Consider the following 20176-nt stretch of genomic DNA (forward strand, 5'->3'; position numbering starts at 1 on the left):
TGAGATCTGACCTGAGCTGAAGTTGGAGGCTTAACCGACTGAGCCACCCAGGCACCCAAAATAAAATACATTAACTTAAAAAAAAAAAACAAATCAAGAGTCGGATGCTTAACTGATTGAGCCACCCAGGCACCCCACCCTCTGTTTTGTCTTATTTTTCCTTCCTTTCCTTTATGTTCATCTATTGTGTTTCTTATATTCCACATATGAGTGAAATCATATATTTGTCTTTCTCTGACTTAATTCGCCTAGCACAATACACCCTAGTTCCATCCACATTGTTGCAAATGGCAAGACTTCATTCTTTTTGATCACCAAGTTAATATTCCATTTTACACACACATGTGCACAAACACAAACACACACATACGCACCACATCTTCTTTATCCATTCGTCAGTAAACAGACATTTGGGCTCTTTCCATAATTCAGCTATTGTTGATAGTATTGCTATAAACATTAGGATGCATGTGCCTCTTTGAATCAGTATTTTTGTAGCCTTTGGATAAATAGCTAGTATTACACATGGTAGGTCTTAAGGTAGTTCTATTTTTTTTAATTTTTAATGTTTTTTATTTATTTTTGAGAGACAGAGAGAGACATCACGAACAGGGGAGGTTCAGAAAGAGAGGGAGACAGAGAATCCGAAGACAGGCTCCAGGCTCTGAGCTAGCTGTCAGCACAGAGCCCGACATGGGGCTCGAACCCACAAACCGTGAGATCATGACCTGAGCCAAAGCCGGATGCCTAACCGACTGAGCCACCGATGAACCCCAAGGTAGTTCTATTTTTAATTTTTTGAGGGACCTCAAAAATTATTTTCTAGAATGCCTGCACCAGTTTGCATTCCCAGCAACATGAGAAAGGTCCTTTTTCCCTCTCCTTGCCAACGTCTATTGTTTCCCAAGTTGTTAATTTTAGCCATTTGACAGGTATGAGGTGGTATCTCATGATTTTGATTTGTATTTCCCTGATGATGAGTGATGCTGACATCTTTTCATGTCTCTGTTTGCCATCGGGATGTCTTTTTTTTTTTAATGTTTATTTTTGAGAGAGACACAGCTCAAATGGGGGAGGAACAGATAGAGAAGGAAACACAGAATCTGAAGAAAGCTCCGACTCTGAACTGTCAGCACAGAGTCCAATGTGGGGCTCGAACCTGTGAATTGCAATATCATGACCTGAGCTGAAGTCAGACATTTAACTAACTGAGTAACCCAGATGCCCCTGGATAGCTCCTTAGAAAAGTGTCTATTCAATTTTTTTTGCCTATTCCTTCACTGGATTATTTGTTTTTTTGGGTATTAAGTTTGATATCCTCTTCTTAGATTTTGGATACTAACCCTTTATCCAATATGTTATATGTAAGTATCTTCTCCCATTCTGTCAGTTGTCATTTAGTGTTGTCAATTTTTTCCTTCCCTATACAGAAGCTTTCTACCTTGATGAGGTCCCAACAGTTCACTCTTGCTGTTGTTTTCCCTTGTCTCTGGAGACATGTTTAGTAAGAAATTGCTGCAACCAAGGTCAAAGAGATTTTTGCCTGCTTTCCTCTAGGATTTTGATGGTTTTCTGTCTTACATTTAGGCTTTTCATCTATTTTGAATTTATTTTTGTGTATGGTATAAGAAAGTGGTCCAGGTTCATTCTTCTGCATATTGCTGTCCTGCTTTCCCAACACCATTTGCTGAAAAGACTTTTTCCCATTAAATATTCTTTCCTGCTTTGTCAAAGATTAGTCGGCCATATGTTTGTGGGTCCATTTCTGGGTTTTCTATTCTGTTCCATTAATCTATATATCTGTTTTTGTGCCATTACCATACTGCCTGGAAGATTATAGCTTTGTAACACAGCTTGAAGTCCGGAATTATGATGCTTCCAGCTTTGGTTTTCTTTTTTCAGCGTTACTTTGCAATTTGGGATCTTTTCTGGTTCCATACAAATTTTAGAGTTGTTTGTTGTAGCTCTGTGAAGAATGCTGGTGTTATTTTGATAAGGACTGCATTGAATGTATAGATTGCTTTGGGTAGCATCGACATTTTAACAATAACTGTTCTTCCAATCCATAAGTATGGAAATGGTTTTCCATTAGTATGTGTCTTCTTCAACTTCTTTCATAAGGTTTCCATAGTTTTCAGCGTACTGATTTTTTACCTCTTTGGTTAGGTTCATTCCTAAGTATTTTATGGTTTTGGTGCAATTATAAATGGGGCTGATTCTTTGATTTCTCTTTCTACTGCTTCATTATTGGTGTATAGAAATGCAACAGATTTCTGTATGTTGATTTTATATCCTGCGACTTTGCAGAATTCATGTATCAGTTCTAGCAGTTTTTGGGTAGAGTCTTTCAGGTTTTCCACATAGAGTATCAGGTCGTCAGTGAAGAATGAAAGTGTAACTTCTTCCCTGCTGATTTAGGTGCCTTTTATTTCTTTTTATCGTCTGACTGCTAAGGCTAGGACTTCCAGTACTATGTTGAATGACATGTTTCTGACCTTAGGGGTAAAGCTCTCAGTTTTTCCCCATTGAGGATGATATTAGCTGTGGTTCATTTGTATATGGCCTTTATGATATTCAGGTATGTTCTTTCTATACCTACTTTCTTGAGGGTTTTTATCATGAAAGGATGCTATATTTTGTCAAAAAAAATTTTTTTTGCATCTATTGAGATTATCATGTGGGTCTTATCCTTTATTAGTGTGATGTATCATGTTGATTGATTTGTGAATACTGTACCACTTCCTGCAGCCCAGGAATAAATCCTTACTTCCTCACTGGAGCTCTGCCAGACAGTGAGCTGTGAAACTTCAGATTTGGTGCTCAACTGCTTATAGAACACTGGCAGCACTGAAACCCTCTCCTTTCTCCCTGCCAGTGGTTTTGGGGAACAGATTTCTTGTCTAGTCCCCTGAGTGTGTCTTCTCTCTCTCTCTCTCTCTGTCTCTGTCTCTCTCTCTCGCTACTTTTGGGGGAAGAGGTGTGCTTTTCTAGTGTGTTCCCAATGTGCTGCACTCTCTCTCCTCCTCTCTCTTTGTCCTCCCTCCACAAAAATGACTCCCTACCCTCTGCAGGATTTTTCTTCCCCAATTCACTTCTCTGCACCACGTTCTTGGCAACTTCTGTAGCTCAAATTATGCAGATTATTGTGTTAATCCTCAGATCAACTTCCTAGGTGTTCAAGATGGCTTGATGCTGATCTAGCTGCATTTTTGGGACAAGACAAGCTCAAGGTCCCCATATTACTTCATCATCTAAATTCTATCCCCCCAGACTTAATTTCACATTGTTTCCTGAAACCTGAAACTCATTTTTTCTAATATATTAACAAAAACTTCTAATTCAAAGGAATATCTTCCAACTTTTATTAATTTCTGAAACTAGAGAAACAGAATCTCAAATTCTGTTAGCTATAGCTATCACCAATCCAATTTTAAGATAAAAATATATCTCTATCACTGCATTAATGTTAAAGTATATCACATTTACTCTAACATTTACAGGACACACCTATAGGAAAATATTCTGTATTCCCTTTAACTAAAATTTAGGAGATTACCAAATACTCAAGAACTTAATGTGAATGTTTCATTAATATTTGTTTTATAAAATAGAAAAAAAACTTAATGGGAACATTTTATTTTAATACTATTTAAAATTAAATATTCATGTTTCTTATCTAGAATCATCTTAGAAGATGCTTTTTTAAATCTACTTCACTATATAGAAGCCCCATTCCGCTAAGCAGGCAGCATTTATTTTCTACAAATATTCTAGCTAGCTCTTTTACTGCCTAATACAACTACCATTTTAACAGCCATAAGTTAGCAGAAAATAAAAGGACTTGAACTTACCCAAATGAATAGACAGGGTTAGGTTTCCTCATCATAACCCAGTAACTTATCAAACATGTGATTAAACTAAGTAAAAAGGAAAATAAAAGTTTGCTTTAGAACTAGAGCAAGAGGAGAACACACAGAAATAAATTAAGTTTCCAAAATTCCTAAGTTTGCTGAAAGTTATCAGTGTTTGCAGACTAAATATTTAAATAATTTGTAATCTAATCACAACGAGCAACCTACTACCTGAGTTTTAACATGTGGAGAAACTGAAAAAAGCTAGGATACATCAAGTCAATAAATAGAACCTAAATCCATACTTTCTCCACTCAATAAGTTATCAATGCTAAATGGCTTCCATAAGTGAGCATGCACCAATGACACAGTAATAATAAAGGTAATATATTTTACTTTAGCCACAGACAATAAATTTTAACTCTGATAAACATTAACCTTTGTTAAAAGTTAAACTGAATATTAATAACATCTTAACAACATTCTGAGTGTTCTGGATATTCATTTTCCAAGTCCAGTGGAGATTACTACAGTGTGAAATTCAGGTGGTAACTATCTGTTTTAGACTAGTCAAGTAGATTTAGTTAGATGACTGATGAAAAGACATCGTTATACTCCTGTGGCATCAATCTAGAAGATATCAAGTATTTTATAACTCTTACACAGCAATATGAAAGGTCCTATAAAGTAGAAGCCAAAAAGGTGTCTTCCTAGCTCAGGATCACTCACTTTAGTTATTGATGCCCATCTACATGGTTACAGAAGAAACTGGTATGTTCTTACGTAACCCTGCTCTCTGGCCACAGCTGACTCAACTACCATTTTAATATATCTTTTCTGTTTCTCTAGAAATGGGATTATTTCTTCCACTAAATATCCTAATTGTTCTTGTTTGTATATATATTCTTGATAATTTTACTTATTACATACATTAAGTAGAGAAAGCTTTATAAGTTCAGGGCAAAAATTCCTTATTAGTTTCAGAACATTGAAGAGATCTAAAACTTACCTAAAAAGATCAAAAATGGTCAAGTAAGTATAGGCAGTTAAAGCTGCAAAACAACAAAACAAGTGATTAAAATGTTGCTGTCAGGAAATATAGCTAATCACCAAGATTGTTCACACCAATGTATCCATTACCCCAAAAAAAAAGAGTCACTAATTAACATCCTATGTTGGCAATTATCTAGACTACTATATGTAGCCAAAGTTGATAAGTACAGAGGCACCTTAATGGCTAGAGGATGTGACTCTTGATCTCAGGGTCATGAGTTCAAGCCTCATGCTGGGTATGTAGCCTACTTAATTAAAAATAACAATAATTTTAAAAAAGGTAAATACAATAGCTTACTTTTAGAACCTGATTTCTCCATCAGGAAAAATGAAGCAGCAAATACCCAAAACTGCTGTGATCATTTTTGGATTTTTGTTTTAGTTTTATTTTTGTTAGTTTTATTGTTTTTTTAAATTTTTTAATGTTTGTTCATTTTTGAGAGAGAGAGAGAGAGAGAAAGTGTGAGTGGGGGAGGGGTAGAGAGCAAGGGAGACACAGAATCTGAAGCAGGCTCCAAGCTCTGAGCTTTCAGCACAGAGCCCCATGTGTGACTCAAACATGAACTGTAAGATCATGAGCCAAAGTTAGAAGCTCAACCAACCGAGCCATTCAGGTTCCCCTAATTTTTTTTTTTTTTTTGCCTCTTCTGTCATCTGAATAGTATTTTAAATACATACTTAAAAAAAATTTTTTTTTAGTATTTATTTTTTGAGAGAGACAGAGACAGAGTGCAAGCTGGGGACGAGGAGAGAAAGGAGACACAGAATCCAAAGCAGGCTCCAGGCTCCAAGGTGTCAACACAGAGCCTGATGTGGAGCTTAAACTCACAAACCACAAGATCATGGCCTGAGCCGAAGTCAGATGCTTAACCAACTAAGCCACCCAGGCACCCCCTATTTTAAATACATTTCTTCAAACAGCACAATGAAAATAAGGATACATAAAAATATAAGAGGTCAAAAAACAAGAAAAATATTACAGATATCCCTTTTCAAAGAAAATTCAATAAACATAAATCTCAAATTCTTGCACAGACAGTGCATCAACTGAAGGGCTAGTCTGTCACAAACAGGCATCTCAATTTTTCAAATAAATTTAAAACTTAAAGGGACACCTGGGTGGCTTAGTTGGTTAAGCATCTAACTTTGGCTCAAATAATGATCACAGGGCTCCATGAGTTCAAGCCCCACGTCGGGCTCTGTGCTGACAACTTGGAGCCTGGAGCCCGTTTCAGATTCTGTGTCTTCCTCTCTCTGTCTGCCCCTCCCCGACTCACACTCTGTCTCTGTCTTTCTCTCTTTCTAAAATAAACAAACATAAAAAAATGATAATGCCTAATAATTAAACCATACTGTACAGTTTACAAGACACTTTTCAAATAGATTCTCACATTTAAATCTTTTGAGCTATATTTCAGAATAATATACTCCATGTAAAGAAAGATATACTTTTTTAAAAAATCATAATAAATGTGAAACTAATAATTAATTCCATAAAAATAAGAATGGTGACATACCTATACTGTTAGTAGAACTGCACCACATAAGCAGGAAGCCAGTACATGTTAAGTTTATTACACCAAAGAGCAGTATCTTCCAGGACTGAAAAAGAAAATCACTCTTATGTGCATAGTGCAGATAAACTTCACTGGGTCTGGTTCAAGTTGCTGCAATTCATACTCTACAAAGGAGTAAGCACAACTTCCTTCAAAAAGTCAGTGTCACATTTTCTGTATCTACCAAAATTATCATCAATCAACTTATTATTACAATATATAAAAATCTAAAAACTAGAAGAGGAAATTCTTCAACAGAAAAAAATTCTGCCATAGAAACTCTCAAACAGTTGGGAAGAACAGGCATTTACTTTAACATCATTTTGTCTCTACAAATATGTACATAGAGACAAAGATAGCAAATGGGGCAAAATATAAAGCAAAAGGTGTACCTGAGTAATGGGCTTAAGGGAGTTCCTTACACAAATCTTTTGACTTTTCTGTAAGCTTGAAATTATATCAACATAAAGTTACTCCTCCCCTCCCCCGAAAAAGGGCAGCACTTACTTATTCACCAGGAAGTCAGATGAAATAGGACTGCAAAAGAGGGAAAGGCTACCGTGGTTCAGAAGTTCACAGACCTGGGATACACTCTCAAAGTAGCTAGGGTTTCATCAGAGGAAGGACAAAGGGCATTCTAAAAATATGAGATCCAGTGAAGTGTTTTTTAAATTTTTGTTCCACTATACTCCCTACAAAGAAGGGAGACCTATAATGGTATGAATGAAGAAGTGAAAGAAATTAGCAAAAAGGGAGTTGTATGTAGGTATAAAATTAAACAGATAGAATTACAAAGGTCAAGTGTGGGATAGGATGGCTTTAGAACACAGATGGAAAATGTAGGTTTAGAATGAAGAACAACTCCTTTCAAAAAAGTGAGGATAGAAGGTGACCGAAGGAACAAAGTAACTATGAGGCAGGAAGAAGGTACAGTGCAGCAGCACAGAGCTAACAGCCTATAAATCTCTGGAAATGAAGAAACAAGGCCATTTTCTAAAATTAAGAGATATGGTAAAGTAGCATTTAAATCCAGAAGAGAATTTGCAGAATAGTTGTTACAGTGAAAATAATATTAAATAGTCAAAGAGAAGAGAATTACCAGCATGAATTTGGTAGACAGCATTCCACAGCTTCCCCTGCCCCAGGGACAAAACCAGAGAAGCAGGTGAAGTAGGAATGTCAGAGGTGATAGGTAGGGATGATAGGTTAATGGGACAAGGGACTCTAATAGTCAGGATATTAATGAAATGACTGGACATGGGCTCTAGTCAGGACAGGAATTAAAGAACAGTCATAAAAAGAGGATAAAAGCATGTAATTTGAAAATAACAAGCTATTCATCAACAAATATTTGAGTAAAAAGAGGGTAGGGTAAGAACACAGTAATGGGAGACATGGAAAGGTTGCTCTACTAGACAGTAGACAGGGTAGTCAGAAAAGACCCCTTTGGTGAGGTAACATGTGGCCAGAGATCTTACAGAGGCAAAGGTGCTAAGCATGCAGGTATCAGAACGAAAAATGGGAGCCACAGTGCAAATGCCCTGAGACAGAAGAGTACCTGGTCTAGGACAGCTAGGTGAAGAGAGGTGAGAGAGAGTCTGGAGTTCCGTCAAGTAGTATCTTGTTTGCCAGCCAAAGACCTGGGGTTTATTTCAAATGAGATGGAAAGTGACTCAGCTTTCATCTCTAAAAGATCATTCTAGCTTCTCTATGTAGAATATACTGCATAAGGGCAAGGAGAGAAGTGGGAAGACCATTTGGAACATGACTACAACAATCCATGTGCGAAATGGTGACTCTGAAACTGGTTAAGAAAGTGTTACAAGAGTCAGATTCTGAGTATTATACTAAATATGGAGCTAGCAAGATTTATTTATAAAATGGTTGACGAATGAGAGAGGGGTAAGAACAACTCCAGGGTTTCTGGCCTGTGCACTGGAAGAACAGAGTGGCCATTTTATCCAAGTGGAAATGCTGAGAGGGCCATTATACATAGGAATCTAGAAGGAGGGGAGAACTTAGAGATTGAGATATAAATACGGGGTCATCTGCATACTGTGGTCAAAGTGTCACCTAGATGTAATGAACATGAGCAACAGAGGCTGGTACTCTAAGTGCTAGGATGCTCTAGATCAGAAAGATGAGAGGAAAGTGAGGAACAATGGCCAAGTAAGTAGAAGGAAAACCAAGAGGGATGTTTCACTCCAAAGGAAAACAATGCTTTATGGAAGTGACCAATTTTTGTCTAATGTCATTGAAAGTTAAGTAAGATGGGAAATGAGAAAGACCATTGATTTTGGCCACAGAAAGGTTACTTTGTTAAAGCTGTATCAGTGAAATGGTGGGAAGTAGAGTGGACAAAGACAATTCTTTTAAGTAGTTTTGCTATAAAAGGAAGCAGAGAAATGAGGGAGTAGCTAACAGTGGAAGACATGGCCTGTAATAATGATGCAAGGAAGAACAATGATGCAAGAGACAGACGGTACAATCGTAGGAACGTTGTCTTTGAGTAGGCAACAAGTAGAGGCACTGGCCTTACATAGAAGATGAGTTTGTTTACAGAGACAAGTGCATAGATAGTGTTGGTAGATGACAGGATGTGGAAGTGTTTCCTGAGTACTACTTTTCCTTTAACAGGAAGCAAGACCAATAGGTCAGAGTGAGGATGTACAAGGTTTTGGAAGTCTGAGGACAGAAGTGAAAGAAAATGGATTGAAACGGTCATCTAAAAAATGGAAAACTGAATGAACTAAAAAATACAGTATGGGCAGCACTAATGGCACACTGGATCATGAATTTAAAAAGAGACCAGTCCCAGTCGTCGGAGCGTCTGGGTGGCTCAGTCGGGTAAGCATCTGACTTCAGTTCAGGTCATGATCTCACAGTTCGTGAATTCAAGCCCTATGTTCAGCTCTGTGCTGACAGCTCAGAGCCTAGAGCCTGCTTCAGATTCTGTCTCCCACTCTCTCTGCCCCTCCCCTACTCACACTCTGTCTCTGCCTTTCAAAAATAAACAAACATTAAAAAAATTAAATGAGACCAGTCTCCATGTTTCTCTCAGGCTACATTCAACTGGATGCAGCTACAGAGTAGGAGGAAAATAGACTTAATTTGCAGGAAGCATCAGAGGATGAGAGACAGATGGAAGGAGGGCAAAAAGGAGTTTAAGACATATGCATAAAATCAGTAATGATGGACCACAGAATCTTAACTAGATAAGTAAGCAAATGAGAATAAGAGAGATAAAAAGTATGGCATAGTCAAAGGATTAGAGATCCTAGTAAGACTGAAGAATTACCTGCATTGGGGTAATACAAGGAGTGAACTGGAAAGACAAGAGATGGTAACTAAGAGTGAAATGCTTGAAAATGGGACAATAGTTTTAGCTATTATAAATGATAATGTCTGTGGTATGATCATAGGAGTAGATAGTTGGAAGGGATGTACGACAAGATTATTTGTGGTAAGGAAGTAAGGAACTGAGAGGTAAGGATCTTCCTTATAAGAAATTACCAAGAACTAAGATAGGAGTAGTAATAAAAAGAGGTGAGCTAGGGTATGTATTGTAAGATTTAAATTATGATAGAGATTATCTGTACAATGCAGGTATTCCTAGATCAATTTTGTTCCTACTACCAATTCTGTGGTGTACTGTGCTTCAATAAAGTATATGGTTCAAGAATTTCCTATTCACTTCTGTAACATAGTTGATTTGCATCAACAAGGTCATCCTAAATGGCCTAGATACGCAAACAGCAGACAAACCTCCTACTTTTGGCTCTTCAAGTTTAACAACCACAGCCGTATACTACTTTCAAATATTAGAATTAATGAGTTCTGACTATATTCCAAGGTTTTAGCAAACAGAAGATACAGTGATAAGAAACAAAGAACAGAAGCCTCTAATCGAGTATCACAATACATGGCCCATATCACTGGTTTACTTATGTTCCAAAGAAGCTAGGTTTATTTAAAATTCTTCACATATTTATTGAATGCTTATTTTATACTTTTATTAAAAAGTGGACAAAATAAGAGACAGATACTGTCTTCAGGGAGTTGATAGTTTAATTTACACAATAATGAGAACAATGAAAACAGAAAACTAGAAGGTCTATATTGGTGACCAAAAAGGATAGAAATTATCTTTTTACTTGAATTCACAACCCTCAGATCAAACCAATTATCTTTTTACTTACAGTCTCAAAGCGTAAGTTATTTTTCCTTCCATACACTAAAAATGAGAAAACATGGCTTCAAACTACATCCACTAGATTTGTTAAAAAAAAAAAAAAGGCAAAAAATAAAAATAGTTGTGATGCAAATAAAAGGCAATCACAAAATAATTTTTCTTTAACACTCATTAGAACTAAAATAAAAACCTTAACTGAAGCTTAGCTTCCTCCCAAGCAAACAACTGTGTATCAAAGTACTATACTTCTATAAAAATTTGCTTATTCAGGGGTGCCTGGCTCACTCAGTTGGTAGAGCATGCAACTCTTGGGGTTGTTGGTTCGAGCCCCACATGGGGCATAGAGATAAGTTAAAAAATGTTTTTTACTCATCCAACATAAAAAAAATGAAAATAAGGTGGTGGGGGCATCAGGCTGGCTCAGTCAGTGGAGAATGTGGTTCTTGATCTCAGGGTTGTTGAGTTTAAACCCCACACTGGGTGTAGAGTTTACTTAAAAACACAAACAGTGTGGTGGGACCAAGAGTAATTTTATGTGCCTTAAAAACTACCTTTTTCAATGTCTTTATGTTGTCTGTGCAATGATTAAAAATAGTTAATAAATAACTTACCCTTCGGTCAGCTGCTACAAGTCTGAATTCCTGAAATAACTTGCCAAAAAAAGATCTTTGTGGTTTTCTAAATAGATGAATTGTCCCCTTTAAAATAAACAAAAATAAATCAGTATTTAAGCATGTAATCTTTTTCATATCCTGTGATGCAATATAATAGTAACAACATTTACTGAATGCTCAGTATGTGGCAAGCAATTATTCTAAATACTTCACAAGTATTTTCTTATTTAATTCTCAAAATAATCTATAATCTATAATAACTTGTCCAAGGGCACACTGCTAACAATTGGCTGAGCAGAAATTCAAACCCAGGCGTTTTACCTCCAGACTACACTCTTTTATTTTTAAAAAGATTAGGTAATTTTGAACCAGAAAAGCAAACCATCTGCCAAACAGCTCTGCTGGAAATAAAATATTACATTCACCTAATCAAGAGGTTCTCTCTCGGGCAAAGTATCTAGCATCCAGCCTAGCCTGGACCTGTTAGTTCACAGTATGGGTCCAGTAGAGAGAAGGCATGACAGTGTGGTTACCAAGAGAAGAAATGTACCTGGAGACTAGAATTTGTAACTCAAGTATAGGAAACCTTAACAGAAAGGAGAGTTTAAGCACATATGGAAATTATTTTGTGATTAAAGCAGTATCCAACATCAGCAGGAGAAAATATAAGCTACGCAATACATGCATTTTTAGAAAAATTAAGTTGAATCCTTACTATATTTCTGAGTCTGGTTTTTTACTCTGTTAAAATTAAAACTATAGAGTACTTAAAGAAATTTATGGATGCATAATTTCATCACTTTCTTGGGAGTATAATACCCTATAAAAAAAAACAAAGCAAAGACAACCCTGGGAAGGAAAGACAAATTGTGGAAAAAAGAACTTTTAATTATTATTCCAAAAGCAAAGTACTGTTTCTAGGGGTTAAAAAAAAAAAGTCTTTCACAATTTTCAGTGGGTCATATACAATAATTTGATTGCTAAGTGCCATGTACTTAAATATTTATTTGGTTTTTAATTTTAGCAAAATGCTTTCCTAGATGGTAAGGCCATGATCACCATAACAACCACACTATATTTCTACCTCATTACTACTGGCTGATTTGACTTAAACACTCAAATTCCACAGAAAGCAGTGGAACTGAATGTTTACAGATTTAAAGTGAGGAAAACTTTCAGATTCAACTCCAGCACAGGAATGATTTTCCCACAGTTAGCATCGTGAACATCTCAGCAGTTATTTAAAAAAAAAAAAAGACATATCCCATTCTTCAAAATGCAGACATGTCATTAGTTACATTAGGTTGCGACTCAAAAAAGGCAAAAAATAAGGTTGAGCACTAGAAACCTCGCATAAAAAACCAGAATGTTGATAACTGTTGAGGCCAAGTGATAGGTACCTGGGGGCCCATTATATTCTACTTTCTTGTGTTTGAAAATTTCCATAATAAAAAATGTTTAAGTAAAACATACTTTACAATATAAAGCATTGGAACAAAGTGCTACTGATTTTGCTATCCAAATAAAGACCAGTGTGTGTTTAACTCGAAGCCTTGGCTAAGCTAATTCAGGTGAAAAAAACAATACGCTATTTTCATTTGAAATGCTAATGAATCTTAATGTTAATGGATATAACCTATTCTTTTTTTTGATAATAGTTTATTGTCAAATTGGTTTCCATATAACACCCAATGCTCTTCCCCACAAGTGGCCTCCTCCATGACCACCGCCTCTTCCCCCCCCTTCCACCTTCGGTTCGTTTTCAGTATTCAATAATCTCTCAGGTTTTGCATCCCTCTCTCTCCCCAACTCTCTTTCCCCCTTCTCCTCCCTATGGTCCTCTGTTAGATTTCTCCTGTTAGACCTATGAGTGCAAACATATGGTATCTGTCCTTCTCTGCCTGACTTATTTCGCTTAGCATGACACCCTCGAGGTCCATCCACTTTCCTACAAATGGCCAGATTTCATTCTTTCTCATTGCCATCTAATACTCCATTGTATATATAAACCACATCTTCTTGATCTATTCATGAGGTGATGGACATTTAGGTTCTTTCCATGATTTAGCTATTGTAGAACGTGCCGCTATGAACATTGGAGTACGTGTGCTCCTATGCCTCAGGACTTCTGTGAATATACCCTATTCTTAGAGTTATATGTCGTCAGTTATTTGGTCCCAAAGATAAATTCTGCTTACTACTGTTATCTTCTAACTTCATCCCACTTTAAATTACTTAAGTTACTTTAAGGTTCAGGTTGAGACAATAAGATTTATAAAAGGCAGAGGGCCATTTCTGATGCCATTCTGATCTTTGTTAAAAGAGGTAAAAGCCCACAAAATCCTAAGTTCATGTCACTTTTTCCAAATTATATCGGCTCTCCACTGCTATCAAGATAAACTCCTAATTTTACAACCTGAAATTCAATACTTTAAATGACCTAGCCTCAGTTTCTTTCCAGTTTTACCTCAGCTTCAGGTAGGAATCAACTCCAACTAAACTGGTGTACCCCTGTCTCATGATCCTAACACTCTAGAGTTAAAAGGCCAGATGTGTCTAACCCAAGCCCTAACAGCCCTGTAATACTTAGCAAGTTATCTGACCTGTTTCCTCACCCAAATGAGAGTAATGAAAAGTAGATGAAGAGTGATGGAGTAAGGCACAAAGTACTGTTTCATGGGTGACCTACAAGCATCCTTCCTAGATCATTTCAAACTATACTGTTTTTTTTTTATGCCACTGGCTTTGGAATGAACCAAAGGATAGCCTTCATCTTGTCATCTTGCACTGAAGTTAATTTTTTTTTAATGTTTCACTTATTTTTGAGACAGAGACAGAGCATGAGAGGGGGAAGGGCAGAGAGAGAGGGAGACACAGAATCCGAAGCAGGCTCCAGGCTCTGAGCTGTCAGCACAGAGCCCGGATGTGGGGCTCGAACCCATCAACCATGAGATCATGACCTGAGTCTAAGTCAGATACTTAACCGACTGAGCCGCCCAGGTGCCCCGAACTGAAGTTAACTTTTCAGTAACTTCACTAATGACAAGGGCTGATTTCCTTTACATTTTCTAAGATAGCACTGTGCTTTGCATATAACACCTTAACAAAATATGAATGACTCATAAAACCTTTTTTCCCCAAAACTTTAAAAATAAACTTTAAATGCTACTATTTTCCCGTATTACTATTGATGCCAGCCATAGATATTTAGTTGGTGTCTTATACAATAGGTTTTTATTGATAAACCTCTTCTGGGCCAGGCACTGTTACAAGGCTCTGGGAATACCAGAGTGAATACAGAGGTTCTGCTCTCAAAGAGCTTACAGTGTAGGAAGTGGAAATACACAACTTTAACCCCAATACACAATTTTAACAGTCTGCTAAGGGCTACTGATGTCCTTGGTAATTAGCACCAAGTTATCACGGGAGCACAAAGGAGGCACAAAGGAGGCACCAAACAGAACGTGGAGACAGGGCAGAAAGGCTCATGAAAGAGACTAAGGACACGTAAAGATTACACTGATGATGAGGAGGAGAGATGAATGATTTCTGCAGGAGAACAGCATGTACAAGTCAGGTGCAAAAGCCTAATCCTTACAGCATGATCTGCAAGCTGGTGACTGTGACTGGAAAATGAATATATGTATATGCAAAAAGAGGCTTGTCAACAGGTTGCTAAGCTGTGCCAACCAGGACTTTATCTTGAGGATTATTGGGGGTGGGGAAAGGAAGGATTTTAAACAATTGAACAAGGGAGTGGCATGCTCATATTTTATAAATTTAATTCTGGCTACACAGTGGTGAGTATTTTGAAGAAAGGAGCTGGAAAGCTATTTGGTTAGCCCCCCAAAAGTAAACTTTTACCCACTTTCTGTGGGTTTAAAAGAGGGATTTCAGAAAATTTACGGAAGAAAAAGTAACTATGAATAAAACATTTTATCAACCATACCCACTCAAGAAAAAAACTTAGAGTAACAATGGTTTAGGCACTGAAACGTGGTCCTTTTCTCCTACGGAAGCTATCAATAAAAGAAATAAGATTTTTTAAAATAAAATGGTGTATACCTCTTTTGATGAAGTTGCAATCAACTTATCTTTTGATAAGATTCAGAGAGCTATACACTTGATTTCTAAAGGCATAACGAGACTAATTTCTCTAAAAACAAAACAAAACAAAACACATCCCCCAAACCGTAAGGTATACTGCAATCTACAAACGCAAGGGGAAAGTGCACCAAGACTTTCCAGCAACACCTGGACTTTCTCCGGTCACTGGCCTTCTGAAAGCTGCTGTTGTAATAGGCTTTCCGGCACTCCATAAAGCCAAGTTGCACCTTGGCCTCAGTACCCTCCTCATAGCCCTCTTCATTAACGCCAACAGTGTCGTCACTGTTGTAAGCATCACTAACTATGGTCGCTGTTGCTGTGGACTTGTTTTCACATCTTTTGCTGGTGCAGTTGCTGACGTCAGCAGAGACTTTTGTTTCTATACCAAGTAAATCTCGGCAGGGGAAAGTCAAACTTGCTAAGAACTGAAAAGCTCGGCTTCGAGCAGGGCCGGGATACCCAGCGTCCAAAGAACAGGGTGAGGGAGCGAAGGGGGATCGGAGCTCTGGGGAATGCTTCGGCCGTCAGCCGCTTCCCCCCGGGTGCCGGAGTACAACTCCGAGGACCCCTTCTCTGGGCAGCTGAGGCATGTCATGGCCGTTTCAGGATGAGAAAAGATAAGAGGAATCACCTACGACAGAAGCCCTCACAACCCCAGCCAACTCACCATGATAAGGAGCTGCAGAGCTCCCGCCGGAAGACGCCCTGGGAGCTCGTTTTTCCCTAGAGCGGAAGGGGTGGGGTATCAGAGGCCGATTGGCCGAGAGAGACGCGGGGGCGGAAGTGCGTGCACGTACCCCTTGATCCCGCCCCCTCCCCGCTTGCCCCTCAGTTCTATAGAGGTGGAGGTGAGAGGCTAGAGCGACCTTATTGAGCGTTAGGTATCGTGGAGAGCTAGTCAAGGCGCTGTTGGTGTTTATTTGTAATACTGGGAAATTTTCATTTAGTACTGAAGCATTTTTACCCATGTTGTGTGATTTAATTTTTGCAATACCTTGTGAAATAAATAATATTCCCATTTGAGGAAGCCGGAAGAATAAAAAACTTGACCAGAGGCGTACATCTGGGTCTCCGTAGTCGTTGATTTTGAACTCAGACCAATTATTCTATTGGTCTATTTCCTAACACATTAAATTCTCATAAAATTAATTTTATTACGGAAGTAATATTATAGAATACAAGAAATAATTTGATAACGATTGAATATCCAGGACATGTGTATCAGGCAATGGTCTCGTGAAAATTATATACTGGTAAGAAACAAGTATCCCTACTTGTTTTGAAAACAATGTTTAATACATCGATAATGTCATGTAAATACCGAGTTATGGGTGAGGGGGGTGGAGCCTAGTGGTTCAATTGGTTAGGTATCTGACTCAAATCTTTTTAATTTTTTTGTCTTTTATTTATTTCTGAGAGACAGAGAGAGACGGCACAAGCAGGGGATGGTCAGAGAGAGAGGGAGACACAGAATCTGAAGCAGGCTCCAGGCTCTGAACCAGCTGTCAGCACAGCCCCGACGCGGGGCTCGAACCCACAAACCGTGAGATCATGCCCTGAGCCAAAGCCAGCCCCTTAACCGACTGAGCCACCCAGGCGCCCCGGGTATCTGGCTCTTGATCAGCTCAAGTCTTGATCTCCCGTCATAGGTTCATCTGGGATTGGGCTCCACACTGGGTGGAACCTGCCTGAAACAAAGAAATAAGAGTCATGCTACAGAGAGTGATTGGGTAGCTAGTTTATAGTGGGAGAAAGGAAATAAAATTTGACTTCTGAATGACAAGTCTTTCTGCTAAGGTTATCCTAAGCAGGATAAAGTCATGTACCTAAGTTGAAAACAAGCAATGTGTTTCAACGTCTAAAAGAAGCCAGTATGTCTGGAGCTTTGTGCTTGAGGGGAAGAACTGAAGAAACCTAAATGATAAGTGGGTCAGATCAAGCAGGAGTTTCTAACTTAGGGGTAAGGAGACTTTTTGGCTCTTTCCAAAGTGAGACAGGAAGCTAGTGGAGGGTTTAAACAAGGGAGGGACCTTTTTAAAAAAAATTGTTAACATTTATTCATTTTTGAGAGAGAGATGGAGTGTGAGTGGGGGAGAGGGAGAGAGAGAGGGAGACACAGAATCCGAAGCCGACCCCAGGGTCTGAGCTGTTGGGGCTGGAATCCACTAGCGGTGAGATCATGACCTGAGCCAAAGTCGGACGCTTAACTGACTGAGCCACCCAGGCGTCCCAGCTAGGGAAGGGCCTTGACGCTGTGATATGGAGAATGGACTGGAGGTGAAAGTTAATAGCGAACATTTACTAAACACTTATGTGGTAGGTGCCGTTCTAAGCGTTTAACATGTATTATCTCATTTAGTCCTCATAACAGCCATTTGATATAGATACTATCATTAGCTCCCGCTTGGAAAATCCACTTACTTAACGACAGAGCTGGAATTCTGTACAACACAATGTAGTTCTCAGCCTTACTTGTTGCTCTTTGCTAACTACTCCTGGACAAGATTAGAAGCACGTAGATAGGTTAGGACATTATTGCTTCATTTACCCAGAGCATATCATTCTTAATTTTGGAAGTTTCTTTACAGTCTTTTAAACAAAATTGGCATCAAACAGTACATTTTGTACTGTTTTGTGTAAGGATGTATTCTGACTTCTTGTATCTTAATTTTTCTAGAATTTTGTTTTACTGCCCTTAAAAAATTCATAGTCATGTTCCTTAATATACATAATTCCTCCCTGAGAGGGTAACAGGGATTAAACGTAGCAAAAAGAAATCTCTTAAGCTACTTTAAAAAAGCTATGGAACAGGGAATTGGGTATAAAATCATAGGAAACAACTACACAGGAGATCAACAATGAAACAGAAGACTTGAACAATACTATATACCTATTAGACCTAATATATCTTAGAATACACCATCCAATAACAGCAGAATACACATTCTTCTCAGGAGCATGTGAAGCATTTTCCAGGATAGGGCATATGTTAGGCCATAAAACATTTTTTTAAAAATTTGAAAGGATTAAAACAGAAAATATGTTCTCCAAACATACTGGAATGAAATTAAAAATCCATAACTACAGGAAATTTGGGGTTTTCACATCTTGTGGAAATTAAAATAATCTTTAAATCAAGTGGGTCAAAGAAAAAATCTCCAGAGAACTTTGAAAATATACTGAGATGTATGAAAATGAAAATTCAACCTACCAAAACTTACTAGATTTAGCAAAAGCTGTATCTGTGGAAATTTATAGCTCTAAATGCCTATATTTTAAAAAGAGGAAAGATCTCAAATCAGTAATCTAGCTTTCCATCATAATAAAAAAAAAGAGCAAACTAAAGCAAACAAAAGGAAGTAACTAATAAAGCTTGGAGAGCAAATGCGTTAAGTAGAGAATAGAAAAATAAACAAAACAAAAAATTGGTTCTTTATAAAAATCAGTGAATTGGCAAAGTTTTACCTAGACTAACCAAGAAAAGGAGAAGACTCAAATTAATAAAATCAGGAAAGCAAGAAGACATTTTACTATTGGTCCTGAAGAGAAAAAGAGGATAATAAGGGAAATTATAAAAAACTGGATGCCAACAAATTAGATAATCTAGACAAAATGGAATAATTTCTATAAAGGCACAAGTGTCTGAAATATACTCAAGAAGAAATAGAAAATTCATTTAGACATTTAATAAAATATTGAATGTATAATAAAAAAAAAACTTTCCACAAAGAAAAGCTCACGCAAAGATAGCTTTACTGGTGAATTCTACCAAACGTTTAAAGAATTAGCACCAAGCATTCACAAACTCTTCCCCCCAAATAAGAGGGAACACTCTCCAATTCCTTCTACAAAGCCCGAATTACCCTGATACCAAAACAAGACAAAGAAAAGTACAGACCAACATTCTGTGTGAACAGAATGTTAACAAAATAGCAAAATGTATCTACCAACATACAAAATGAACCATACACCAAAAATGAGTGGGAATTATCACAGGAATGAAAAGTTGGTTCAACATATGAAAATCAGTGTAACACACCATATTAATAAAGGACAGAAATCACATGATCATCTCAATAGATGCAGAAAAACATTTGACAAATCTAACACCCCCACTTGGAAAAACACTCAACAAAGTAGGAATAAAAATACAGAAAGGAGTTCTGTAATTAGTCCTTTTAGTTTGAAGGTATACTATTTGGTGATTAGACCTAGATCTTTGTACAAAGTCATTAGACTTTTATTTTGCAAGTATTTTTGCTGTTAACTTGCTTATTCTTCCAACTCTTTTGCTATATCTGTATGATAAAGTCTTGTTGCATGTATTTTGGTCATATTATATTATTTAATATATAAGGGGAGTTCCAGAGGAAACAGATATGGAGTATAAACCTGCTAAACATCCAATTTAGTAAGACCTAACAATTGGAAGTTCCATTAGGCTGGCAATCAATTGTTGAAAAAGTGCTTGGTCAAATTGTGCCTTGGTTATCCTGGGCCTCCATGAGGACATTCCCTGGTCTTTGCCATTTACCATTTTGGTTAGTCTATATTCTGGGGTCAATGACTGTTTGAATGTAGTATTTCCCCTCCCTGGCTGCTTATACTTTTGCTTTTATAATTTTTGCAATCTGATGTATCCAAATGTGGTCTTTGTTGTATTCACTCTGCCTGGGGTTCACTGAACTTTTGGGATCTGTAAGTTGAGGTCTTTCCATAATTCGAGGGAAACTTCAGGTATTACTGCTTCAAATGTTTCTTTTGCCCCTTCTCTTCCTCTCCTCTACTTTTGGATCCTCAAAC

The 20176-nt window shown here is 37.6% G+C and overlaps 1 protein-coding gene across 3 annotated transcripts in view; it reads right to left on the reverse strand.

Moving 5' to 3' along the window:
- The window catches only part of SLC30A6 (solute carrier family 30 member 6), a 42840-nt gene extending 26729 nt beyond the window's left edge, over positions 1–16111 (reverse strand). The window contains exons 1-5 of one of the 3 annotated variants that reach the window (XM_029937986.1): positions 16041–16111; positions 11264–11350; positions 6422–6506; positions 4861–4903; positions 3852–3917 (exon numbers count right to left, since the gene is read on the reverse strand). In XM_029937986.1, the coding sequence (XP_029793846.1) occupies positions 3852–3917; positions 4861–4903; positions 6422–6506; positions 11264–11350; positions 16041–16043 (284 nt within the window). In that variant the 5' untranslated portion in view covers positions 16044–16111. Of the gene's footprint in view, positions 1–3851; positions 3918–4860; positions 4904–6421; positions 6507–6967; positions 6998–10659; positions 10677–11263; positions 11351–16040 lie in introns of those variants that run through there. The other 2 variants (XM_029937987.1, XM_029937988.1) reach the window with 2 other exon arrangements.
- Between the last annotated feature and the right edge of the window lie 4065 nt (positions 16112–20176).

This window comes from Suricata suricatta, chromosome 4 (genome assembly GCF_006229205.1).
Source record: "Suricata suricatta isolate VVHF042 chromosome 4, meerkat_22Aug2017_6uvM2_HiC, whole genome shotgun sequence".
Classification (NCBI taxonomy): domain Eukaryota; kingdom Metazoa; phylum Chordata; class Mammalia; order Carnivora; family Herpestidae; genus Suricata; species Suricata suricatta.